Source organism: Carettochelys insculpta, chromosome 17, assembly GCF_033958435.1.
Source record: "Carettochelys insculpta isolate YL-2023 chromosome 17, ASM3395843v1, whole genome shotgun sequence".
Taxonomy (NCBI): Eukaryota; Metazoa; Chordata; order Testudines; family Carettochelyidae; genus Carettochelys; species Carettochelys insculpta.
This window is the reverse complement of record NC_134153.1, coordinates 33,366,973-33,389,449: the sequence shown is the minus strand read 5'-3', so window position 1 is coordinate 33,389,449 and position 22,477 is coordinate 33,366,973. Positions and strand designations below refer to the sequence as shown.

General features: G+C 46.2%; 1 protein-coding gene across 4 annotated transcripts in view; it reads right to left on the bottom strand.

Moving 5' to 3' along the window:
* Window positions 1-8,779: 8,779 nt before the first annotated feature.
* Window positions 8,780-22,477, bottom strand: part of PHF20 (PHD finger protein 20) — a 230,776-nt gene continuing 217,078 nt past the window's right edge. For 3 of the 4 annotated variants that reach the window (XM_075012108.1, XM_075012109.1, XM_075012110.1), the window contains one exon: window positions 8,781-11,616. In XM_075012108.1, the coding sequence (XP_074868209.1) occupies window positions 11,474-11,616 (143 nt within the window). In that variant the 3' untranslated portion in view covers window positions 8,781-11,473. Of the gene's footprint in view, window positions 11,617-22,477 lie in introns of all 4 variants that reach the window. The other variant, XM_075012107.1, reaches the window with a different exon arrangement.

Genomic DNA, 22,477 nt, shown 5'->3' with positions numbered 1-22,477 from the left:
TACAGGGTCCAAGTCTCGCTGCCATAAAGGAGGGTGCTGAGGATGCAGGCTCTGTAGACTTGCATTTTGGTGTGAGTGTCAGCTTGTTGTTATTCCACACTCTCTTGCTGAGTCTGGACAGAGTTGTGGCCGCTTTTCCGATCCTCCTATTTAGCTCAGTGTCCAACGACAGGGTGTCAGTGATGGTGGACCCGAGGTAAACGAACTCGTGGATGACCTCTAACGTATAGTTGTCAATGCTGATTGATGGGGATTCAGCAACATCCTGACTGAGCACGTTTGTCTTCTTTAGGCTGATGGTAAGCCCAAAGTCCTTGCACGCTTTGGACAACTGATCCAGCAGTTTTTGAAGCTGGTCTTCTGTGTGAGACACTACAGCAGCAGCATCGTCTGCGAACAGCATGTCTCTGATGAAGACTTCCCGCACCTTAGACTTAGCTTTCAGCCTTGCAAGATTAAAACAGTTTCCCATCAGATCTTGTGTGCAGCAAGATGCCCTCTGTTGAAGATCCAAAAGCATGCTTCAGGAGGAGTGCGAAGAAGATCCCGAACAATGTCGGAGCAAGCACGCATCCTTGTTTGACGCCGCTCCTGATTCTGAAAGCATCCGATAATGCACCGTCATATTGGATGGTTCCTCTCATGTCTTCGTGGAACGACTGGATCATCTTGAGTAACCGTGGAGGACAGCCTATCTTGTGGAGCAGTTTGAACAGACCATCCCCGCTGACCAAGTCAAAGGCCTTGGTCAGGTCGATGAAGGCTATGTAGAGTGGCTTCCTCTGCTCCCTGCACTTCTCCTGCAGCTGCCTTAGAGAGAAGACCATGTCAACGGTACACCTCTCTGTGCGGAATCCGCACTGCGATTCAGGGTACACCCTCTCAGCAATCTTCTGGAGTCTGCCAAGGATGACGCGAGCGAACAGTTTACCAGTGAAGCTTAGGAGGGAGATTCCACGGTACTTGTTGCAGTCGCTTCTGTCTCCTTTGTTCTTATACAACGTTACAATGTTAGCATCGCGCATATCGTGTGGAACCTCACCCTCTTTCCAGCACAGGCACAGTAGCTCATGTAGGGGTTCCAGGAGTGTGTCCGTGGCACACTTGATTACCTCTGCTGGTATACCATCCTGGGCAGGGGCCTTTCCTGCTGCAATGCTGTCGATGGCTCTCTTCAGGAGCCACAAGGCAGTCTGGAGCAGTACTGCGGGCATTTCTTGTTGGTGTAGGTGGCAAACAAGTCAATCTGGGGAAACCCCCATCTGTGGAATATGTTGCGGAGTAGATCGGAGCAGATTTGCCACTTGTGCATGAGAGCAAAATGTCTGCTTAGTTGGTCCACTCTCACGTTGTGGACTCCCAGCAGGTATGAGGCGTTTAGCATTACGTTGTTTGCAGTGCACCAATTCCATAGTGGGACTGCCTCTGCACGTAACACACAAGATCTGGCTCTGCCTTGGCGATTGATATAGAACATTGTGGAGGTGCTGTTGGTATTGACTGACTACCTTGTCCCACAGGTATTTGCGAAAGCGCCTGCATGCATTGAGCACTGCTCTGAGTTCCAGTACGTTTATGTGCATCGCTGTCTCTGCAGGGGACCATCGCCCCTGTTTCACTTTGTTGCCCATGTGTGCTCCCCATCCTACGTGGGACACAGACGTTGTGAGAAAAACCACGATTTGAGGTTGGGGGAATGGCACCCCTAATAGCAAGTTCTTGGGGTCTGCCCACCATGCCGGAGACTTTTGCACCTCCATTGTGGGCGATACCTTTTCGTGAATAGTATGAATCATTGGCCTGTACACAGTCACCAACCAGTGTTGTAGGCCTCACATATGTAGTCTGGCATTCTGCACCACGAACGTGGTGGCAGCCATGTGTCCCAGAAGCTGTAAGCAAGTTAGGATTGGCACTGGGGGGCTGTACACCATCACCTGCACTAAGGATCTGATAGCACAAAAATATCTGATAGCGCAAAAATGGGCATCGGGCAGATATACTCTCAATGTAGTAGAGTCTAGGCATGCCCCTATGAACTCTATGTTTTGTGCAGGCTCCGTCATCGATTTCTGGAAATTGATGACTAGGCCCAGCAAGAGGAAGGTCCTTGTACTGATGTCTATCATGCGCAGGACATCCGCCCTTGAGACACCTTTCAGAAGGCAGTCGTCCAGATACAGAAAAATAAACACGCCCTGCCAGTGTAGGTAAGCTGACACTACCATAAGCGTTTTGGTAGAGACTCTGGGCGCTGAAGATAGACCGAATGGGAGGACCCTGTATTGGAAGAGCTCCATGCCCACTAAGTGAAGAAAGTGCCTGTGTGCCAGATGGATTGTTATATGGAAATACGCATCTTGTTAGTCAAGGGCTGCGAACCAATCCCCATCGTCCAGTGCTTGACTATGGAGGCAATTACAGTCATCTTGAAGCACTGTTTGTGCAAATACCGGTTGAGAGCCTGTAGGTCTAGGATTGGCCTCCAGCCTCCTGTTTTCTTCTCTGTTAGAAAGTATCGGGAGTAGAAACCTTTCCCTTGGAATTCGTCCGGGACTCTCTCCACCACCCCTATAAATATGAGGTGGTCTACCTCTTGCTTTAACCTCATCTCGTGAGCAGGGTCCCTGGGGAGGGACTGGGTAGGGGGTTTTGGTGGTGGGTAGGGATCGGAAAGGATGGTATATCCCTTGGCTATAATTTCCAACACCCACTTGTCCGTCGTAATGTTTTCCCATTGTCGATAAAACAGTCTGAGTCCGTGATGGAACATACACTGTGATTGGCAGTCAGGGATGTTCTTGGTATCGCAGTCCTTGACATAACCGTCAAGCTTGCTGTCTTGGGGTTTGCCCCGACCATGTACATCCTTGTTGAGGACGTCGCCTGGATGTCCTCTGCTGCTGTTGTTGGTGGCATCCCTGATCGTAACCCCGCTGATATTGCGAGTGCTGGGGTTGCTAGGCATAACGTTTGTTGAGGGTGGAATCTCTTCCTCCTATGGGGAGGTGTACATCCCCCATGTCCTGACTGTGGTCCTCAAGTCCCTGCTAGAATGTAGGACCAAATCGGTGGAGTCAGTGAATAGCTTTTCCTTGTCAAATGGAAAATCTATGATTTTTGTTTGCAGATCCTTGGGGATGTCAGATGTTTGGAGCCACAACTCTACGCATCACCACTGCTGTGGCTGTGGAGCACGCCGCTATGTCCGCTACATCCAGGGCAATCTGGACACCTGTGTGTGAAGCTGCATAGCCCTCCTGGACTACTGCCTTCAAGACCAGTTTCTTATCATCCAGGAGGAAGTCCATGAGAGAGGTAAGTCTAGTGTAATAGTCAAAGTTATGATTTGACAGGTGGGCGGTGTAGTTGGCCATGCGCAGTAATAATGTGGAAGAGGAGTATACCTTCCTTCCGAATAAGTCCATTTTTCTTGCATCCTTGTCAGACCTCGCAGGCTTATATTGTGGTGCCTTTGATTTGTGCTGTGAAGATTCAACTACTAAGGAATTTGGTTGGGGGTGGTTGAACAGAAGTTCCATGCTGCTGGATGGTACAAAGTACTTCTTGTCTGCCCTTTGTTCATAGGTGGAATAGAGGCTGAGGTCTGCCATATATTTGTGGCAGCTTCCATAATGGCTTCATCTAGTGGGATGGCTATTTTAGATGATGCAGGGGGTCTTAGGTTCTTGAAGAGTTTATGGTGTTTCTCCTGCACTTCCGCAATCTGTATATCCTGAGTGTGCACCACCCTCTTAAAAAGCTCTTGAAATTGCTTGAGGTCATCTGGGGGAGATATATCCCCAGGAACAACCGCCTCATCTGGGGAGGACGAGGAAGCATCACTGCGATAAACCTCCTCCGGTTTCTCGGACACCTCCTGTGTCCATTCCCTTGAGGATTCTAGGGGGAAGTCTAACAACTCTGGACCTGTCCCCACTGGACAGGCATGTGCTCTTTTTGAGGGGAGAGAGGAGATGTAGCCATGCATTGAAGGTTGAAGCGGGGATCTGTCCCTCGATCTTGAGCCCCGGTGCCGATAATGTTCACCAAGATATGAGCGACCGTAGCCGCAGGGGCAGGGGCAGGGTCCCGGTGATGGAGATCTAGACCATGATCCGTGTCTCTGTGCATAGCGACAAGAAGAACATGATCCCCTTGATGATGTTGAGATCAGCGGGGATGCTATATAGAAGCGCTCATGCGGTTCTGTTAGGGAGACCGGTGAAGGATGTCTGAGCCAGGGAGACAGTGGTTGAAGAAATGGAGATGGAGGTCTCAAGAAGGCTGGTGGTGTTGCTGCCTGTTCTGGCATACCCATCTCAGGAGGAGAGCTGGGAGAAAGTGGCATCCCGAAAATGTCAGGGGATGGGCTATGGTGCGGGGTCCTGGATCATGCCTTGCCCAGCCCATGTGGCTGTATGGTCAGTGCCGCCATCTCCGGTGCCTGGGACCTCCGTGCCGCGCCTGGTGCCACTACATGCGGTTCCGCGAGCATAGCTGTCTCCGGCACCGTCGGGACCTGTGCGGGGGTGTCCAGTTCCGGTGCTCTTGGTGCCGCGAGACTCAGTGCCGTAGCTTCCAGTGCCTGCCATGTCAGCACCTGCAGGGTTCTTGGTGCCGACTGTTTACTGGTTGGAGCCCCAGGCACTGTTTTATGTTGTGCGGCCTTCTCGCTGCTCTGAACAGCTAGCAGTTCACAGCCCTGTGCCTCGCTCATCTTGCCCAGATACCACTGGCAAGGATCGAATTGGGGATACCTTCTTTTTCTTCTGCATAAAGGATGTTAAAGAGGTTACCTTACTTCAGAGAGGCTTCATAGCAACAAACAACTCTTTTCAGAGGGCACCAAGGACTCCCCGAGGCTTTTGATGTCTCCTGTAGATGCAAAGACCTCTTCTCAGGGACCCACCCAATGCTGACAGGACTCCCTGCTGCCATCCCTCAATACTGTACTTAAACTTATTGCTATCTGCTCTTATTCCACAGAGCACTGTCTGGTTTCCATCTCCTTGCTTGGTCTCAGGGTGGCTGCTCCTTTTGGTCGTTGCCATAGGCTGGCCATTCTCCGATATCCCCAAAGTCAACATGAACTGAAAAGAGAAAGAACACTTGTAAGCAAAGCAACTACTGACACATGCAACACAGACATGTCACCTGGCTGCTGCTGACTGGAGCCCCTTTTTCAATTCCTCCCTAGCCTATCCAGGGCCCAAAGTGCTCATTACTTGTAAGCAACTTTTCCCACACCCTCAGCCCATGACACGTATGCTCACCCAGGATGATCTCTGGTTCTAGGAAGAACAGGATAATTATGGAATTGGAATATGGTGTGGTCTCCAAGTGACTCAGACCTGGTGATTTGGGAGGACAGACCAGAAACTACAAAACATTTATAGGTGCAGGCAGGTCATCCTCCTTCATATTTGCAGGACTATCAAACCATGACACTTTCGCCCAAAGACCACATCCTACCCCAAGGGAACAAAATGCTTTTGAAAGCCCAAACACGTGAGACAGGAAGAGAGTCACCCACACAAACATCAAGCCCAGCCAAAGCAGGAGCATTCCTCCTCTTCCCACCCACAGGGTCCATGAGGCTCATTGATGGAGAACTTCGATGGGCTGTGGGGAGCCCAGGAAGCACTGGTTCAGGTGCGCTTTCCATTCACAATGGGACTGGGCTCTGACCCTCACCTTTTCCTCCCCATTTGTAAGTATAACCCAAGAAGAAAAACTTACTAGTGGAGTGTGCCATGCTGTGTAGGCTCTTGCAGCTCCCACAATCAGCACTGTGGCACAATGCCACTCCCTGTAACACTGTTAGGTGCCCTTGCCTTTATCCCAGATGCATGCACCTAACCAGAATGCTCACATCCTCTGCACCAAGCCAGAGTCAGCAGACAGGATTAGACTGCCATGAACCAGGCTCTCACCCAGAGATGTAGAAAGAAGAAATGTGAAGACTGAATTACAGGCAAGTTTCTTCCAAGAAGATGCCATAGCACCAGACAACTCCTTGAAAGTACACAAAAGGTTCACCCCAAACTTACCATCCCCCCCCCCCCCCCCCCCAAACAGGGGTCTGCAACCTGTGGCTCTGGAGCTGAATGCCGCTTATTAAGGACTTCTTTGTGGCTCCCAATGCCATCATTGCAAAGTAAAAACACCTCTGAGTATGTTTGATAAATGGTGAATATCTAAAAGCCCAACAATGAACAACTCATATCCCAACAGCAAACAATATGTGATCTCCAAATGTTGGGTAACTCCTTCTTTAATATGTGCAATGCATTGTGGGATATGATACTGTACCTGTGTTTTGATTATGTTGCTACTAAAGTCTTGATTTTGAAAAGGAAAAGGAAGTTTGAGGCATTTCTGCTGTGAAGGACAACATGCATTTTAAGAAAGAAAACAAATCGGAAGTAAAATTGACATTTAAAATAGGTTCAAGAGTGAAAGTCAGGAAGATAGTGGTACAAACACACACTTGAAGTCTAAAGAAACAGAATATGTAAGAAGTTTGTAAACATTCTGTAGTAAAGGTGTATTACATTACATATCATTGTGTGCACTCTGTTCTTCAAATTGATGTTACAGAAAATATGGTTTGCCATAACTTTACAAGAACCATCTCACATTCTCATGCATTGCAGCTCTTGAATTCATTTTTTACCTAATTTAAAAAAAAAAAACCAGCTCTTCTTGCTTTTTTGGTTGCCGACCTCTGCGCTAATTTATTCTAAAAATTCAAATCAATTGTGAGTTGCAAAAGCAGATAAGACTATTCCTATATGAGAAAATGAAAAGAAGTGGGAAGAAAAATCTTCAAGGGCTTATCAGAGACAATTGGTTCAATTCACTCCCATTGTTTGCTAAACCAGCTGATTTTAAATACAAAATATGTTTTGATAAACATTAAAAAAATTAACCACATTATTTAAAAGGTTTATAAAACTAAAAAATAAATTATATTTAAATAAAGAAGTGCAACAGCAATTTCCATCCAAATGCAGTTTGAAGCAAACCACAAGTAAAAGCTTATTCACCTGGCAAATGGAAAGTGCATGATTCGCCATTTTCTAACCATAAGCAATAATAATTAAGAATCTGAATAAATATATATTAAGCCAAAAACAGTAGTTGCCTAAATAAACATATGTAGACACAGCACACCCTCTTGTTTAGCAAAATGTATCATATTTACTTGTAGAGGATGTATTAGTACATCCCCATTTAGCAAAAAAATGTACCAAGTTTATTGTAAACGCAGTATTTAGATGTTCTAATTGTAAATGCAGTATTACATGTTCTTATCCAATAGACCCCTCTTTACGTAAACCAAATACAAATGGAAAACAAAATCAAAATTGGTTATTTAAATCAAGCTTTCCTGAATGCTGACTTAAATCATGATTAAAAATGGCAATTTAAACCACAAGTATCAGAGGGGTAGCCATGTTAGTTTGTATCTGCAAAAACAATGAGAAATCCTGTGGCACCTTATAGACTAACAGATTTATCAGAGCATAAGCTTTTGTGGGCAAAGATGCACGTATGCTCTGATGAATATGTTCATCTAAACCACAGTGTTCGAAATCACTCCAGCCTGATCAGTTCAGCCTCACGTTCAGTGTTCTCCGTTTCTCCTGCTGCATTCTTTACCATGACAGACATTTGTGATGCCATCAACTCAAGTAGTCAGGCCCTGATTGGTAATTGATGAAAGTACTGCTTTATAAGCATTTACTTTAATATTACATAGTTGTTTGGAGCCTATACATGTATACCGTTAATTTTGGTGGGATTTTTAATTTTAAAACTATATTATAAAATATTCCCCTTGAAGCACTACACTGCAGGAAAAAAGTCATAGAATCATAGAACACTAGGACTGGAAGGGACCTCGAGAGGCCATTGAGTCCAGCCCCCTGCCCCAATGGCAGGACCAAGTACTATCTAAACCATCCCTGACAGACATCTATCTAACCTGTTCTTAAATATTTCCAGCGATGGAGATTCCACAACCTCCCTTGGCAATTCATTCCACTGTTTGACCGCCCTGACGGTTAGGAACTTTTTCCTAACGTCCAACCTAAACCTCCCTTGCTGCAGTTTAAGCCCGTTGCCTCTTGTTCTATCCTCAGAGGCCAAGAACAACAAGTTTTCTCCTTCCTCCTTATGACTCCCTTTTAGATACCTGAAAACCGCTATCATCTCTCCCCTCAATCTTCTCTTTTCCAAACTAAACAAGCCCAATTCTTTCAACCTTTTTTCATAGGTCACATTCTCTAGACCTTTAGTCATTCTTGTCACTCTTTTCTGGACCCTCTCTAGTTTCTCCACATCTTTTTTGAACTGCAGTGCCCAAAATTGGACACAATACTCCAGCTGAGGCCTAACCAGCGCAGAGTAGAGCAGAAGAATGACTTCTCTTGTCTTGTTCACAACACACTTGTTAATGCATCCCAGAATCATGTTTGCTTTTTTTGCAGCAGCATCACACTGTTGACTCATTTAGCTTGTGGTCCACTATCATCCCTAGATCCTTTTCTGCTGTAGTCGTTCCTAGACAGTCTCTCCCCATTCTGTGGGAATGTCAGTTTATTTACTGGGAATCTTTACATATGACATTTCTCAGGAGGTCTTTTCTAGCAAATGGTTGATTTGAGTATTGGATCAGTATTAACCCTGCTATACTACAATCTCTTAACTTAGACGAGCTCTATGTAAGCTCCTGAGCTTCTCTCTCTCACCAACAGAAATCTGTCTCATTAAAGTCCTAAAATAACCTTTTTATGCACAACTATCTTGAATACCCATTAAATTGAAATAGAAATAGACTTTACTAAGACTTAACCAACAAAAAGCTAAATTTATTTATTCCAAACACCAAGATACAGAAGTTTTCAAGTTTTGCAAATATTGCTTCAAAGCAAAATTCTATATACAACACTCTCAGTTCTTATAGTGCATAACAAAGACATATATACTTTTGTATCCACAGTGCAATGTTTGCTCATTCTATCAAGGCTCCATGTTGCATTCACTTACCACTAATTTGAAGAAACAACAAAATTATTTGCTAGACCAAAATGGTGTTGGTCAAGAATAAGGAGAGCTAAAGATGTGGAAAAACATATAAAACAGGAAGAAAATAATTCTGGCAGAGTACAATACAGAACCCTTCCTAAATGTGAAAAGCACTAGTCTATTTCAATAAATATTTTCAGTCATCCAGCTCTGTTTAGTCATCATGGGGTTCCCAACTGTATACAATCATCTTGCTAAAAGAAAACAAATTCTTCAGTATCACTATTAAGTTCACCAAATGGAATTTTCTTTACCATGAGAAAAAGTAACCTGGCAAAACAAAATTAAAATGAGTTCTCCACAATTATTCTGGAGAAAAAAAAACTTGAGGAATGACCATTCCAAGTCTTTAAACTGTAATAAAACTGATTTGTTAACAAACGAATGTGTATTTAATCATTTTCAAGTTTGAATGCTCATTATACAGATTCTGAACAGGGAATAACACTGGTAAAACAGTGACCTGATAAAACACTTCACAGCTGTTGTTTAAAACCCTAGTATGGATACTTTTCTTGGCATCTGGTTATTTCTGTTTGCTACTCATAATTCAGATATCACTAAGAAGAATGACATGGCTTAAGTATTTGTTTTGAGCTTCAGAAAGCAAAGTAACATTTAAGATCATATACATTTTATTCCAGCTGTTACAGCAAAATAAGTTTTTATACCAACTAGTGTGATAAAATGGTGAGACATAAATTATTCCCTGAAATGAGTCTTGGCATTAAAGCCTTAACTACCGTCTTGAGTAGTCAAGTTATTCCATTTTCAGAAGGAACTAAACGGATCAAAATAGTCATTGTAGATATTATTATTCCTCTAATAACAGCAAATAGTTCAAGTTTACATAGTAAATCATTATTCTTTGCAGCATATAAACTTTACAGATTCATATATCCATAATTAACAATTTGTACACATATGGGTCTTTTGATTACAACTGTGCTTTAATGTTATCCTTTGGTGGTACCATCACAAATAGAACTATAAGAAAGATCAAGATAACAGAAAAATCCTACCTTTTCAGGATACCCTCTCAATCAATACAAGAACAGTTTACCATTTTCCACAGTGAAGTTACACTCAGCAACATTTGGGACAAAAAACTAAAATTGTAACTATTACTTACGGAGGTATGATCTGCACGAAAAATGCCTGTAACATATCAAACACCAACATTTCAAACAATACTATATAATGTATCTTCAACTTAAGCAGCATTTTCATCTTGATCTCACAAAATACTAGAACTAGAAAATAAAAACAAAAATATAAAAACCGACTTTAAGAACATACACTATTTAACATTATACCTCACTTACTGTCTGTGAGGATAGTACCTCATGCATAGCTTTTGAGGTTTTATTTAAACAAATATAAAAATTGATTCCCAAAACCACACATTCATAGTAAGTCTTTACAATGAACATGTTTAGAGTAGTGAAAAAAATTCTACATTTCAAAATATATCCGGAATGGCAATGAACCAATTGGTAGAAAACTACATAATGTCTATTGAACACCTGAAGTTTGGAACTTCTGGTACATCTCTCATCTTTCAGACATAGCACGTGCACTGTCACGACCAGTAGCACTAATTCAGGAGGCACAATATGGCCAATTTAAAAGTTGAAGAATGCACAAGAAGCACAACATAAATGGATTTCCCTAGTACCAGAGAGTCACGTGATAGTGACATGATAAATACAGAAAACAATCATTTTCTATGCAACTAAGTGCAATCCAACTGTGACCTTCTTCTACCTTCATTTAAATTAACCTAAGTTGGGTTTTAGGCCAGTATTACTTGCAAACCTCCATGTAACACTTTACAATTAAAGATGGACATTCATATTTACTATTCTTGAAAACTGTTATAACATTGTCTATTGATTAAATACTGTGCTGTGCATAAACCAGTAGGAATAAAGCATGACCTGACCTAGTATACAAGTCACTTAAATAAACTCTGTAGAACATAATTTACAACCTTTGTCAACCAAACTTTTTTGGCTCTTAGAACTCTGTTTTGTCTTCAGTGGCACAATTTTAAGTCAGTTTAATTATGCAAAAAATTTCATTCAGCATCTTAAGAAGCAAAAATCGAAGAGAAAAATGTGTCAGCCTGCTACTACTCTTGAAGACAGGAGTAAAATCCCCTCACATATTGTTAAAATTGCTTTAGTAAACCCCCAAATGATCAAAAGCTAAGGATAACCTTGTTGTTTTCAAAAGTCACACTTCTTCACAAATCCCTGAAGTCAGTCTGCATCACATGCAATCAAGCATGCTAATTTCATTTAAAATATATGGAGCTGTTGATATCAGACACACTGCTTTCATATTCAACAGCAGTTTCAAGAGCTTTCCAGTCTCATGTTGTGCAGCAAAGAGCAATTTGTTGCACCTTGCCTAGGTCCATAATAAGCTGTTTTATGCAATGTTTGAGTTGTGGGAGTCTTGCTAGTGGTTCTGGTGGTTCCAGTTCACCTGTGTAATCCAACCAACTCTCTAAAACTGCAAAGAAATAGAAAAAGCTATTATTATTCACTATTCTAATCAGCTGACCTATGTCCAAAGCCATAAAACTAAGAGGGTTCTTGAAACAGATATATTTAAAAAAACCAAATCACCTACAGCAATTTTACCATTTTAGAAATCAGAACAAACAGAACTTCCCAAATAGAGTTTGATAACCTACAGACTTGTCACCTGTCTAAATCAATGAGTTCATCTCTACAAGGCAACAAACACAGATGGCAAGCCTGGACCAATGGTAAAAGTGACTTGGTACCACGCCACTGAGCTAGAAATGATTGTATCACCAGAGAGGGGAGATTCCCAGCTTTCTACTGGGACATACAGCACTTTTAATTCTTGTAGAACCCATTGTATCAGACTTTATGATCACAATATTTTTATGTATAACAAAAGACATTTTGATTTTCTTTTAGAAAAATTTTAGATTAGTTTTACTTTCTTTCCCCTTCCAGATTTAACCAAAACCAAAACCTCCTTCTCTCGCTGCCCCCTCTCCCCTGCCTGGGGGAGGGGGAAAGCTACCTAAGGCTTTGGCTATACAGAACCAAGGATATGATAAAATGTCCCACTAAGATTTTTTTTTTTCATTCCAAACATTTTTTCGAACATTTTTCCTATAAAATATGTTGAACACTCAGAATGCTAAATAGTAAGATGTGATAGAAAGATTTCATCAGCATATTTTTGAGCCAACTGTGTAACAATTTACTATTAGTGGTTAAACTTTTATACCCTTTATGTCTGTATAGAATGTAATTTTATAAACGTACGATATGAGTTATACATTGAGAAAGAGAAGTTACTCACCGTAGTAACGATGGTTCTTCGAGATGTGTCCCCGTGGGTGCTCCACGATAGGTGTCGGGCTCGCCCCGGCGCCGCAGGTCGGATCTTTTCAGCAGTTTCTGCTGGACCGCGCATGCGCTGGCGCGCGCCGCTCCCTTGCACACTCCCGGCTGTGTGCGCAATCCGGTCCCCACCAGTTCCTTGACCAACCGCCTCGGATGCTCCTGAAAAATACTGAACAGAGATCCGAAGCGGGGAGGATGGGCGGGTGGTGGAGCACCCACGGGGACACATCTCGAAGAACCATCGTTATTACGGTGAGTAACTTCTCTTTCTTCCGAGTGTCCCCAGGGGTGCTCCACGATAGGTGACACCCAGCAGTAACCCAAGATAGGAGGTGGGTAATCGGATTATGTGCAGCTTGTCCCCGAGAGGACCGCTGTCGAGACACAGGTATCCTCTTGGAATACCCTGTGAAGGGCATAATGCTTGGCGAAGGTGTCATAGGATGACCAGGTCGCCACTCTGCAAATGCCTTTTAGCGCAATGCCCTTGAAAAAGGCTGTTGATGCCGCCACCGCCCTAGTGGAGTGAGCCCTAGGCGGGGCCTGTAAAGGAGTCTAAGTTCGTAGCACATTTTTATGCACGATACGACGTGCTTCGAGATTCTCTGCGAAGAGAGACCTTCTCCTTTTGATTTGGGAGCGAGAGAGACTAGGAGTCTATCCGTTTTCCGGAAGGACTTAGTCCTGTCTATATAGAAAGCCAGCGCCCTCCTCACGTCCAGGAGGTGTAGGCGTGCCTCTTTGTTGGAGTTATGAGGCTTTGGATAAACGAGGGTAAAACTATAGGTTCATTAATATGAAACTCTGAAGAAACTTTGGGAACAAAGGCTGGATGCAGCCGTAAGGTTACCGCCTCCTTGGAAATTACTGTGCAGGGTGGCGTTGCCATAACTGCCGCAAGCTCGCTCACCCTGTGAGCTGACGTGATTGCAAGAAGGAAGGTCGTCTTTATCGTAAGGAGATGGAGGGAAACCATGGTTAAGGGTTCAAACGGTGGTGCCATCAGCGCATTAAGCACCAGGTCCAAGCTCCACGAAGGTGGAAGCGGTTTCCCAGGGGGGTATAGGTTTACCAGCCCTTTGAGGAACCTGATAACCATGGGATGGGCAAACACCGTGTGCCCTTCCTCTTCATGTCTGAAAGCCGATATAGCGGCAAGGTGGACCTTCAACGAGGATAGGGAGAGTCTGCCTCTCTTGAGGTCCAGTAAATACTCTAGTATTACAGGTATATGCGCAGCAAGGGGGGCTAATTGCTTGGTAGAACATCATGCAGTGAATCGAGTCCATTTTTGCTTATAGGGCTTCCTGGTGGAAGTCCTCCTGCTACTTTCTAGGACTTGTTGCACTCCCTCCGTACACGTGCTCTCTAGGGAGCTGAGCCATGGATTAACCATGCTTGCAGTCGCAGGCCTCGGGGGTGTGGATGCACTATGGACCCCTGGACTTGCATGAGCAGATCCGGCGCCACCGGGAGGGGCATCGGTGGATGGTCCGACATGCGCAGAAGTAAGGGGAACCACTGCTGTCAATCCCACGTTGGGACTACTAGGATCATTCGGGCTCTCTCTCTCCTGGCTTTCTGCAAGACTTTGTGGATAAGCACTGTGGGAGTAAAGGCGTAGAGCAGGGGGCCCCTCCACGAGATCACGAATGCATCCCCCAGGGACCCCCGTCCCAGTCCTGCCCTGGAGCACTATTGTGGGCACTTCTTGTTGTGTTGAGTGGCAAACAGGTCTACCTGGGGAAATCCCCATGCGTGAAAAATCGGTCATAGCAGATCGGAACGGATCTGCCACTCGTGTGTGAGTGCGAAGCGCCCGCTCAGCTGGTCTGCCTTCACATTGTGAGCGCCTGGTAAATATGAGGCTTTCAAGGTTATATTGTTGGCGATGCACCAGTTCCACAATCGGACTGCTTCCGCACATAAGGCACGGGACCGAGCTCCTCCTTGCCGATTTATATAAAACATGGTGGAGGTACTGTCTGTACTGATCCCGACTACTTGCCTTGTATATGGTCTCGAAAGTGTTTGCAGGCATTGAACACTGCTCTGAGCTCCAGTATATCTATGTGCAGTGACTGTTCTGTGGAGGACCACAGCCTTTGCGTCACCTTTTCACCCATGTGTGCTCCCCACCCTATGTGGGAGGCATCAGTAGTGAGAAAAACAGATATCTGTGGTTGGTGAAAGGGCACCCCTGTTAGCATGTTCTTGGGGTTCACGCACCATTGCAGGGATCTGTGCACCTCTGTCGTGGGTGACACCACCCTGTGGACGGTGTGTGCTGCCGGTTTGTAGACACTCGCCAGCCAGTGCTGCATGCTGCACCTATGCAATCGGGCATTCTGTACCACAAACGTTGCTGCTGCCATGTGGCCCAGCAGCTGTAAGCACGTCAGAACTGGCACTGTAGGGCTGAAGGTGATGACCTGCACGAGGGAACCAATGGCACGAAAGCGGGCATCTGGTAGATAAACCCTTGCTGCGATGGAATTTATACGTGCCCCTATGAACTCTATGTCCTGTGCGAGGTCTATCTTTGATTTTGCCAAATTGATGACCAGGTCCAGCGAAGAGAACGTGTCTGCTGTGACGCGTATCATGCGAAGTACCTCCTCCTTCGAGGCCCCTTTCAGTAGGCAGTCTTTTTTTTTTTTTTTTTTTTTTCAGATATGGGAATATAAACACTCCCTGGTCTGTGCAGGTAGGCTGACACCACTGCCAAGGTCTTGGTGAAGACTCTGGGGGCCGAGGAGAGGCCGAATGGCAGAACCTTGTACTGAAAATGTTCTTTGCCTACCATAACCCGGAGAAAACGCCTGTGAGCCGGGTGAATAGTTATGTGGGAATACGCGTCTTGTAAGTCAAGGGCTGCGAACCAATCTCCATCATCCAGTGCCGTAAGTATAGAGGCGACTGTGATCATCCGAAAGCGTTGCTTGTGCAAGTACTGGCTGAGGCCTCAAAGATCTAGGCTGGGCCTCCAGCCTCCTGTCTTTTTCTCTGTGAGGAAGTATCTTGAGTAGAACCCTTTCCCTCGGAGTTGCTCCGGCACTCTTTCCACTGTCCCTATAAGCATAAGATGGCCTGCCTCCTGCTTGAGTCTCGCTTCCTGGGAGGCGTCCTTTAGGTGGGGTCTGGGTGGAGGTCGTGGCGGTGGGAGCGACTGGAAGGGAATCGCGTAACCCGTGGCCATGATCTCCAGTACCCATTTGTCTGTGGTGATCTTTTGCCACTGGTCGTAGAATGGTCAGAGGCGATGGTGGAACAGTAGCTTCGGATGACATTGCGCGATGGTAGTGATAGTGCAGCCCTCGATCTGTGTGTCAAACCTGTGGCCTTTGGCCCTGCCCCGAGGATGCATGGCTCTGTTGAGAACGTCGCCTGGGAGTTCTGTACTGTTGGTGCTGTTGATGTCGCCCTTGCCTGTAGTCCCTGTGGTACTGGGGACACTGTGGTTGATACTGCAAACAGCTTCTGCGTGTCAAAGGGGAGATCAACGATCTTCGCCTGCAGATCCCTTGGGATACCCGATGTCTGGAGCCAGGACTCCCTGCTCATGACCACTGCCGTAGCTGTTGAGCGTGCTGCCGTATCCACTACGACTAGGGCGATCTGAACTCCTGTCCTCGAGGCTGCATAGCCTTCTCGCACGATGGCCTTGAGCACCGGCTTCTTGTCCTCTGGAAGCGAGTCCATGAGGGAAGTCAGCCTGGAGTAGTTGTCGAAATTATGGTTTGCTAGATGCGCTGCGTAATTCGCCACTCTCAACAGTAGGGTAGAGGAGGAGCAGACCTTTCCGCCGAACAACTCTTAATTTCTTGGCATCTTGTCCGTTCCCCCTGTCTTGTACTGAGAAGTTTTCAACCTCTGTTGAGACGATTCCACCACAAGAGAATTTGGTTGCAGGTGGCTGAACAGAAACTCCATGCCCTTCGTCGGGACGAAGTACTTCTTATCCGCTCTCTTGTTTATAGGCGGAGTGGACGCAGGGGTCTGTCATATTGTGGTGGCGGACTCCATGATTGCTTCATCAGCAGAATAGCTATTTTGGAAGAGGCCGGAGGTCTCAGGTTTTTAAGGAGCTTATGGTGTTTCTCCTGCACCTCTGTTGTTTGGATGCCTTGCGTGAAGGCCACCCTTTTAAACAGCTCTTGGAACTGTTTGAGATCGTCCGGAGGAGGGACGTCCCCTGGGGCCGTGGCCTCGTCAGGGGAAGATAGCGAGGAACTGCTAGGGTAAGCCTCTCTGGACCCCTCTGGGTCCTGTTGACGGTGATACATCCTCTCGCTAGATACTTGTGAGGGAAAATCTCAGGGTTCCAGAATCAACTGCCCCTGAGACATCTGCGTTTCCGTCCCCGTCCACGATTGCCCTCAGGGATATTCAAACGTCTGGGGGGATCTGTCCCTGGGAGTATGCCTATGGTGTCTATGCCCCGCCTGATAGGGGCGACCATGGCAACACGGGCACTGTTCCGGAGATGGAGACCTGGACGACTCTGGAGGCGCATACCCCCTGCGTCTGGGGGAGCGAGATCGTCTGGGTGATTGAGATAATGGAGAGACTGATTTGTGGCAGTACTCCAGAGGTTCAAACCCCAGGAAGGGCGATGATGGTCCAAGCCATGGTGATGCTGGCTGTAGGAACGGGGATGGGGGCTCAGGGTATACTGGAGGTGACCCCTGCCGCCTCGTTGGAGTCTGCAGCATAAGTGGAGGGCTTAGAGCGAGTAGCCCTGCAGCCCTGTCTGGAGAAGGGCTGCGGTGCCGGGTTTTCTGTGCTGCCTTTCCCCTCCCCTGTGGGGTTGGCTCCGCCCCTTTCCGCGTCAGGGATCTCGGCCCCGCTGCGGTGCCGCGCGGGTGGTCTCCCCAGGTGCCTGCAGGCCGCGTGCCTGTGAGCTCTGCACCACCGGTTCCCTGGAGGTCGGTGCCGCTAGCTGCGGTGCCGCCGGTTCCGGCGCTTGCCCGGCCGCCGCCCTGCCCACGGTGCGGGGCGGCTGTTTGATTATCGGAGGCTCAGCCTCTGCCACGTGCATCTCCGCGCCGCTCCCGCTCAGCTGTGACTGCGGCTGGGGGCTATGCGCTCCACCCGTCCCACTCGCTGTGGCTGCCGGCAGGGATCGGGTTGGTGAAAGCTTCCTCCGTTGTTGCGCTGATGGGGCTAGGGAAGCAGCTTTCCTTTTATGGGCCCCTGCAGGTCCCTCCTGCTGAGGCCGCTCCGGCGCGTCTGGCTGGAGGGCCTTGTCAAAGAGCAGCATTTTCAGCCGCATCTCTCTGTCCTTCCTTGCTCTGGCTGTGAGCTTTGCGCAGAAGGAGCATTTCTGTGCCCATCGGAGGCCGGCATCGCTTTGCAGCATGACTCACACTTTGAAACCTGAAGAGGACATTGTGGTGAGTCTTTGAGTTGTTAATAGGGTACTTAGCACCTTCTCTGTGCCTGTTCCCCTCTCGGACTCAGCCTGCCGTGGCAGGAGGCCTAATGGCCTTACGTCCCCGGGCCTCCGCTGCTCCGCTCGCTACAAAGGCTGTAAAACTTTACTTTTTACTCTTTTTTTTTTTGAAAACAATAACAAGCTAAATTAAGCTAAAGACTAAAAAAGAAGCTCTAAACACTTTAAAAACATTAAATACGCTAACTCTGGCCGTAGCCTGAGCGGATTCCGTCTGCAGCCGATGGCGGTTAAAGAGGAACTGGCGGGGACCAGATTGCGCACTCGGCTGGGAGCGCGCAAGGGAGCGGCGCGCGCCGGCGCATGCACGGTCCGGCAGAAACTGCTGAAAAGATCCGACCTGCGGCGCCAGGGCGAGCCTGACACCTATCTTGGAGCACCCACGGGGACACTCGAGGAAGAATGTCAGTTCAGAATGTAACTGGTATTCTACCTCTTGGGCCCCCTTTACTACCTGTATATTTCAAAATACACTTTTAACTGTAAAAATGTAAAAAGGGTACTACTTGTATATTTAAAAATCATTCTGAATAAAGCCCATTGAAATAGTGATGTTAAAATGCCACTTTTATTCTAAACCTCTGGCTCTAGATTTTTAACAGTCCAAGAAACTTTCAGCTGAAATTTTTTAATGATCCTCCCCAGGCAAAATGTGAACTTTCTGGGTGAACTCTGGTAAAGTTACATTTGAACATCTCTATTACCAGAGCATGAGACAAAGATGTTTCCATTTTTTTTTTTGGATATTTTGCACCCCACCCATTCATCCCCACTCTATAAGATAACTCAGTGGTTCCCAAACTATGTTCAGGCATGAGTTAGTGCAAAGTGTTCCACCAGTGAAATTGATTAATGGTCATCTCTCATCCCCATTGTTAGAGGAAAAAATAAATTTTGGGGTGCAATTTGCTCAATTTTACAGTTTTGCTCACTGCTGGCTTAAACTTACAGTAAACCATGGCTCATCCGCCTGGTCCTGGCTTAACACTGCCCTCCTCCCCCTAGCTCAAATCTCCCAGCCCCATGCCACCGTGGCTCAACCTCCCCAATCCCAGCTCGAACCTCCCAACCCCACATACCTGCTGCAGCTCAACCCCCTGGCCCTGGCTCAATACGTCCTGGCCCCGGCTAAACTCCCCCCCGCCGCCTTCCTAACCCACCCCAGGCTTAACCTCCCTGCACCCTCCCATGGCATGAACCCAGTGCCAGGCTAACCCCCCCGCCATTTCAAAAGGAGCTCCATAATGGCAGCAGCAGCTCGAGAAAAAAGGTGGAGGAACACCAGAAAAAAAGTGCCCCCCCGCAACTTACACAAAGTGCACATAACTTGGGGGACTACTGTACTTAACAAAATAGGCCCTACGTTAAATGGGAATCTCAGAAACACAGGATTTCATCCATACCAGTCTGTACCTAACAGACTACTGGCCTCATTTCCTGTAAATAAAGCCACAAAATATAAGCTGAGGCAGGACTTGATAGGTTTTGTGAAAAGTCATTACTGCTGATGTGTGTGTGATGTGTGTTCATGTTTTGAATAATTTAACAATTTTCAGCAAATTAAGGTTGTGAAAGTTACAACAGTTACATTAAGTATTATTCAAATTCAGTGGATTGTTGCTGAAAACTGGCTCACTGCAAGAGATTGTGGTGTTCTTACAGCTGTGTCCTCAAACAACTTGCAACAAGAAAATGCACATGGTGACAATGACATTGGAAGTATGGGAACAAGGTACAAAGCCAACAATTACCTGTCCCCAAGTATCCATGTGAGCAATAATCTGAGTATAAGTGTTGAAAGTGAAATGCCAGTGCCAAACAAGTCACCAGAAATGCTAGAGCTAGCCGATAGGAGGTCTATTAAAAAAAAAAAGTATGACAAAAGCTCTCTCTCTCCTGGCTTTACATGGACAGGGTCTGAGGACTGTCCTGATCCCCTTTGTGTCATTTGCAAGAAAATCTTGCAAAATAGCTTGCGTCTACCAGCCAAAACAAAGAAGCACCTTTGGAGTAAACATGCAAAGATGTGTCCTTCTTTGCTGCTAAGCGCAAGAAGCTGAAAAAAATGCAAGGATTCATGCACACGAAACTATATTAAAAGGTAAGTTACTGGAATCATCACATCTAGCAAGTGGGAGAACAGTCATGGCAGGCGAAGCTCACACCATTGCAGAAAGTCTTATATAGCCCTGTATTTTGGATGTTGTGGGTGTAGTGTGGAGTGAGGCACAGCTGCAAACAAAACCAAGTGTATTCCTCTGTTAAACAACACAGCGGTGCGCCATATTATTGATATGGCAAATGATATACAATCAGTGTTATGTATCAGAGTTAGCTGTGTTAGTCTGTAGCTTCGAAAACAACAAGAAGTCTTATGGCACCTTATAGACTAACATATTTTGGAGCATAAGCTTTCACGGGCAAAAACCCACTTCATCAGATGCATGAGTGGGGGGGTTTCAGAGGGGTATTTAAAGACTGGGGTCCCAGTAAAAGGGAGGGCCAGAACTGACAAGGTCTATTCAGCAAGGTGGAAATGGCCCAGTATCAATAGTACTTATCAAAAGAGGAAAAAACAAGTTAGATCAGACAGGGGGATGTGAGCCTTTGTCAGAGTCTAATGGGGAGATATTAACACCCAGGGCAGAGAAGCTGATTTTGTAAGCTGCAAGCCACCACCAGTCTCTGTTTAATCCTTGGTTAATGGAGTCAAACCTGCAAATGAACTGCAAATCAGAGATTTCTGTCTCCATTTGATTTTTTAAATGTCTTTGTTTCAGAACTGTCACCCTTACATCTGCCACTGAGTGTCCAGGGAGACAGAAGCACTCACCCACCGGCCTCTGCACACCACCGTTCCTGATATCTGATCTATGTCCACTTATTCTTTTACGGAGAGACTGTCCATTTTGGCCAATGCAAATTGCAGTGGGGCATTGCCGGCACATGACGGCATATACTATAGTAGTAGATGAAACTATAATCCATTGGTGACCTTCCTGAAAACACCATTAACAGTCAATAAGAACAATTCCTGAGCAACTCACATATAACTTTTAACTCATTAAAAACTCCTCCTTTTCTCCCTTCTTTCTCCCTTTTTTTTAAACTATATACAATACAGAAAACTCTTAAAAATGCTGAAAAAAGAAAGAAACTATTTACAGATTATTTTTAACTTTTGTTTCAGGTGTGCGCTGGAGCACAAGCAAAGTCCGTCTGCAGCCACTGGCATTCCCTCTCTCGGCATGGAGGAAAAAGGATGCACCAGCAATACCCAGCAGTGCCATGCAAAAAAAGAAGAGTATGATAAAACAAAGGAAGTAAATGCACGTTCTGGGTCATCCCTGCAAACATGCTGCTTCTATGAGCAGCTGGATGGGGTTCTAAGGAGTGTCCTCAAACAGTCTGGGGATACCTCTGAGGAGATTCCTCAGGATTCCCTTGGCAATAGCATGAAGGACATGGTGGAGGAGGAAGAGGATGAAATGGAAAATGGACAACAGGCAAATGGAGCAGGTGATCTCACCGACAATCAAGAGCTTTCTGCAACACTGGATCTCTACCTCTCCTTCCAGGACACTTTGCAGTCAGGTCCTGATAGTGGAGAGGGTACTTCTGGTGAGTTCTCATTTCTAATAATGCAGCAAATGGGTTAAGGCAAGTGGTTGTGGTCTGTGGTGGGTGCTGCACCTACACAGCCCAGGACCCCAGAACAGCTTGTTAACGTGCTTGGGGACGGAATGCCGATACTTCTTGCACATCTCCATAAAGCTCTCAGACAGGCACTCTAATTCTTCTCATAAGATTTTAGGGGAGGCCTGCCTTATTCCAGTCTCCTCAGTGGAACACCTTTTCATGCCAAACCACCAGTAAGTAACCTGGAGTCAGAATAGTGTAGCAGAAAGACTGGTCCTGTGCCCACATTGAGTCAGCATTTGTTCCTTATAAGTTTTTCTTATTCTAAGCAGACTGTCTTTTTTGCAACCTAGAAGAGGCAGGGGAAGGAACATTAAACTAGCACTAGCTGCTCTGCCATGGGAGCAAAAGATGCTCCGGACCACCCCTCTCTCTTATCCAGGGACATTTTCACTGTCCCAGCAGAGAAGCAAGGGAAGGGAAGGGAAAAAAGCATGTGCTGCCCAAAACGGCAGCAAGGAGGAGATCGCAAGCTGCTACACCATACCCAGACCACCCACTCCCTTCACCAGGCCACTAGGGGAAGGGAAATTTTCACTCTCCCAGCAGAGCAGATAGTAGAAGCATGTCATGACTGTGAGAGACACAAAGCCCCAAGAGCACAACTGCTTTACCATCCTTGCTCCCCCACCTTTCTTCCCCTGTGCCCTTGGGGGGCGGGGGGGGAAAAGAGAGAAGCTCAATGCCCCAGCAAAGGAGAAGGAGAAGCACAAGGTGATGGACACGAACAGCACCTAGGCCACCCACTCCCACCAAACTACAGCATACACAGCTGCAGAAACTGCTTCTGCCATCACAGGCTTGGAACTGTGTCCCCAGTGCGTGCCTTACC